At 57.5% G+C, this 4,962-nt stretch overlaps 1 protein-coding gene across 1 annotated transcript; it reads right to left on the bottom strand.

The window, feature by feature from the left end:
- Nucleotides 1-682: 682 nt before the first annotated feature.
- On the bottom strand, nucleotides 683-2,652 carry CCL17 (C-C motif chemokine ligand 17). The gene is made up of 3 exons (XM_023209876.1): nucleotides 2,537-2,652; nucleotides 1,356-1,473; nucleotides 683-770 (listed from the first exon to the last, which is right to left on the bottom strand). The coding sequence occupies exons 1-3, from the start codon at nucleotides 2,604-2,606 to the stop codon at nucleotides 683-685; spliced, it is 276 nt and encodes a 91-aa protein (XP_023065644.1). The 5' UTR covers nucleotides 2,607-2,652.
- Between the last annotated feature and the right edge of the window lie 2,310 nt (nucleotides 2,653-4,962).

Raw genomic sequence — 4,962 nt, 5'->3', positions numbered from 1 at the left:
GTCGGACCAGCTGGCCTGCAGTGAGTGCAGGGGGAGGCAGGGACAGGGCTGCAAGGTCCCGCCACCCTTGGCCAGGGGGCTCCCCAGCACTGGGCAGAGCTGTGGCCTGCGGCAGGGTCCTGGCCAGTCTGTGAAATTGACTCCAGCACCTCGGGGAAGCTTGTCCTCAACTCCACGTGGGGCAAGAACAGGAGCTGGGCTAGGGGGAAACCGGGAGACCTCGGGGTAGGTGGGAACAGAATCCAGCCACCGCCTCCCAGGACCCCGCCAGCCCCGCCCCTGCCCGGGCCTCTCACCAGGGCCTCCCCTCACTGGTGCGTGGTCTGCGGAAGCCACGTGCCCCTCTCAGCCTCAGTCTCCCTTTCCAACCTGCACAGGGCAGAACCAGATGTTCTCTGAGGACCCTCCCAGAGTGACAGGCTGGAGTGGAAGTGCATCTTGCACTGTGGGCACGAACACGCTGACACAGACTGAGGAGAAAGAATTTAATCTGGGCCCTTTGTGCCCATGGCTCCAGTTCAGACAAGGGGATGGGATCTCCCTCACTGTGGCGCTTCTTTGGCCTTGGAAGGCTTCCCCTGGACCCATTTGCTCAGGGTTGGGGCAGTGAACACCAACGGTGGAGGTCCCAGGTGGTCCCGGGAGACAGTCAGGAGTCTGAGGTGAGGAGACTTCAAGACCTCTAGAGGCTTTGCAGGTATTTAAGTGCCTTCTTCACTTTCTTGTCATTGGGGTCCGAACAGATGGCCTTGTTCTGGACAGTTACAAAACTACACAGAAGGAGGATGTTACCAGGGGTGGCAGAGGGGGAAGGGCCCCCAGAGTCCCTGGGACGGCCCCGCCCTATGCTGACCAGGATTCCAAGGCTCCAAGAGGGGCAGGAAGTTGCTGCAGTCACACCAGGCATTGGTGGCAGATCTGGGACTTCAGGTTCTGTCCTGAGTGACATCAACCCTCTCAGGCAGCCAGGGCTGCAGGACCTTGTGCCCACCCCTCAGCCTGCCCATGCCCCCAGACGGCCTAGAGCCTGGGACGTGGAGACTGCGGGCAGGGCTTAGGCCCAGGCCAGGGAAGGTGACCACATTGCCCCTGACCAGCTGTGGGACCTGGGGGTGTTCATCGCTTCCGGGGCCTCGATTTCACCGCAAATCAAGGAGCAGGTTGGACCTCACGGCCTGCAGCCGCTTTGGGTCCCACAGCATGGGGAACATGAGCTGCCCCAAGGAGCCTGCAGAGGTCAGGGAGGAAGGCCCCACTGTCTCTTCCCTGCTCCAGTGGCCGTCCTGGGAGCTCCTGGGAGCACTTGTCCCCAGGCTTGGCCCCGAGGAGCAGAGGTAGGGCCGGGGGGGACTTACACAATGGCATCCCTGGAACAGTCCTCAGATGTGTGGTACCACGTCTTCAGCTTTCTAAGGGGAATGGCTCCCTTGAAGTACTTCAGGCAGCACTCCCGGCCCACGTTGGTCCCTCGAGCTGCAGGGAGAGGAGCGGGGCAGGGGTGTCTGTGAGTATCTGGGTGTATGTTGTGGGGACTCCTGGAGGCTGTTCATGGAAGATCTGCATGTGCGTGTTCATGTGTGCACCTGTGTGTGGTGACTGCATGTGCATCGCTGCCTATGTGTATGTGTGTCTGTGTGTTACCATGCACAAGTGTGTGTGAGGCCTCTGTGTATGCTGTGGGGGTCCCGTGTGTTTGTGGGTATGCCTGTCTGTGTGTGTCTGTGGGGGATCCTGTGTGTCCCGTGAGTGCCTACGTGTGTGTGTCTGTGTGCATCCCTGTATGTCTATACTTGGCAACCTTATTTCATCTTCCCTTTGTCAACCTAATATAAGAATCTCTTTTTCAGGCTGAGCCCCCCCCCCCCCCCCCGCCCCTGAGGCTCATGCCTGTAATCCCAGCACTTTGGGAGGCCGAAGTGGGTGCATTGCCTGAGGTCAGGAGTTCGAGACCAGCCTGACCAACATGGTGAAAATCCATTGGTGGCGTGGTGGCTGGGCCCCTGAATTACCAGCTACTCAGGAGGCTGAGGTAGGATAATTGCTTGAACCCAGGAGGCAGAGGTTGCAGTGAGCTGAGATAGCACCATTGCACTCCAGCCTGGACAACATAGTGAGACTCCATCTCAAAAAAAGAGAATCTTTTTTTACATGCTTTTGGAACCAATTATCCTATCTTTATGCTGATTTCCTCATTGTGCATAAAACCTGTTAATAAAACAGAGGCTAATAAATAATTTTGAGAATTGTTCATTTTCCATTGCAAAACTACAGCCACAGCCCCCACCTCGCAGCCATTGTAGCCGGAGCTGTGCTCGCTTTGGACCTCACCAAGCCCACCCGCAAGAGCTGGGTCATCATCAACATTTTTCTCTGCTTATTTCCCTCAAAATCCTAGTGCTGTGGGCTTCTCATGTCTTTTGTGGGAGTAGGTGGAGTGTAAATAATACACAAATGTGTGTGTTGCTGCAGTGGTCTTCATGCCCCCAGCTCCTGTCCTCCCGGTGCCCACCCCTGGCCACCTGTCCCCTGCTCTCACCTGCATGGATGTGCTGCAGAGAAGCCCCCAGGAGGAGGATGACCAGGGCCAGCATCTTCAGTGGGGCCATGGTGCCAGGAGCCCAGGAGGGAGTCTCTGCGTGCAGGTCCCTCTGCTTAGGGAGACACCCGGGTGAGAGTCGAGAGTGGCAGTGACCTATTTAACCTCTTTGAGGGTCTTGCCCCCCTTCTGTCACCTCCTCACATCCTTCCCTAGACCAGCAAAGTTCGAAGAATTTGAGATGATTCAGGAGAAGTCCAGCTCTTGGAATATTTGTGGATTTCCAGAGAAGGGGCACTCAACTGCAGATGGAGGTGGGGTACATGTATCTGGAGCCCATGGCAGTGACATACTTCTCCTTTCAAAGGGGACATTTCTTGGTTCCTCTATTAGAATTGAAAAGCCTCCATGCACAGCTGGGTTCATCTGTCTGGGGCTGGAGAGCATCCTTCATGTATGGGGGCTTGAGTAGGGGAGCAGACGGGGGTGTTGGGGAGTCAACCAGGCAGAAACCAAGCAGAGCTCTTCTGAACCATGAGTGAGCTTCAGAGTGCTGTCGGGGCCACCGTGGCTGCCGGGCACGGGCACATGGGCATCACTCTGCAGGGAGGTCCATGCTTTATCCGCCTCTGAGAGGCTGAGGCCCAGCCAGGGCACACAGCAGCTCTGGTTGGTGTCCCATCCCAGGCGAGGCCCTGACCGCAGGAGGCATGAGCCCGGTGGTGCTTCGATCACCATTCAGTCCAAATAGCTCAGGAGACCACGTTCCCCTAAATGGGATGCCTTACCCTAAGATATAGAACAGAACGAAGGGGTCAGTGGGAGATGCTGCTTCTCACTTCTAGCAGAGCTGTGTTCCGGAGTCAGTACTAGATGCCTGGTCAGGGTCCAGCCTGAGTCAGGCCCTGAGCTGACTTTCCAGGCACCCCAGCTCATTGCAGGGCAGATGACAGAACACGAGTCCACTTTCCAGTAGGGTCAGGAATAAAACAAGAATTGCAATCATAAGGAGGTTGATAAAGTTGGTGAACTGGCTTCTCTGTGACTCTAGGGTCTCAGCCCCAGGTCACAGCATCCCTGCAAGTGGGTCAGTCCCCTGGCCACCCGAGGAAATTGCCAGTCGCTCTGTTGGGGCTCGCAGGAGCCTGAGCACGGGCATCCCTTCAGTAGGATGAGAGTCCCATGGCCTTCAGGTGGGCAGCACCAGGGAAGGGCGGCTCCAGGCAGGGCAGCACCTGGACTCTGATTGTGACATGGGGGACCTTGGCCTGGCTTCACCCTGTCCCTGCATGACCAGGGCCAACTCAAAATGATAGCACTGCCCCTCCAAAACAAGGCACAGGTGCCTTCCACCCTCTCACAGTCCACCCTGTGTTAATCACTGTATCTTTACAAAGTTTTTCACTAACGTCATGATAACAGCAACAGCCGCTATTTGTCGTGAGGTTTTTTGTTTCTTGGTTTTAGATTCTCGGGACCTGTGGAAACCCCACGCTCCCGGAGCATTGCTCAGAGCTAACCTCATCAGTCCTCAGGTGGAAGGGTGGGGATCCTATGAGAGGAAACCAGACAGAGACCCTCAACCTCAGAGGAGCCCCAGGCGCTCCTCTCCCCACCCCTCAACAAGGGAGGCCTGGCTGCTTCTGCACCTGGGGGGTGGGGCTTCCCTGCTCATGGAGAAATCTTTCTGTGGGCAGGATCCTCTGTGTGACCTCGGGCGGCTCTCAGACCCTCTCTGGACCTCAATCTCATCACCTGTAGAAGGAAGTTTGGTCTGTCCCACAGAGCCCTGCCAAAACGGTAGATCTCAGGAAGATGGAGACCCCCTTGGTGGGCCTCGCACCAACATTTCTCTGCTTCTCTGGGGGTCTCATTAGCTACCAGAGACCCTGACCCTGCCCCCTCCTCAAGCCACAGCCCAGATGGGTTCTTTGCCCCCAGCCACCCCTCCTGCGCCCAGGGCTGGCTTCCATTGGCACATGCAGAGGAGGGGGAGGGGAGGCTGCTTTTCCTGTCTGGGCACCTCCTTGGTGCCAACATCCCAGAGAAAGGGAGGAGCAGCTTCAGAGTAGCTCCCCGCAGAGTCCTCCTGCAAAGGAGGCCGCGCTGGGCAGGGGAAGGTGTGCAGGCACAGGGCAGCCCTGACCTGGCGACAGAGCCCGAGCCCAGAGGTGTAGGGCTGGGCCTGGGTCCTGGGAACAGGAAGGAAGGGGCACCTCTGCCAACCACCCCTCCCGCCCTCGCTGCCCTCTGTGTGCTCTGCCCTGTGGCTTCTGCCTGCCCTGTTGTGGGAACTCCACCTGCCACAGAAGCCACTACACGCTCTTCTGTGCTACACAACTGCAAGGGACAACTGTGACCCAGTGAGCAGCCTGATTAATGATGAAGCGACTGCAGTCCCTGCTGCTGGGGAAACTCCCCGGTGG

Source organism: Piliocolobus tephrosceles, chromosome 17 (genome assembly GCF_002776525.5).
Source record: "Piliocolobus tephrosceles isolate RC106 chromosome 17, ASM277652v3, whole genome shotgun sequence".
Lineage (NCBI taxonomy): Eukaryota > Metazoa > Chordata > Mammalia > Primates > Cercopithecidae > Piliocolobus > Piliocolobus tephrosceles.
Note: the sequence above shows the minus strand (reverse complement) of the source record. Positions and strands in the feature narration are given on the sequence as shown.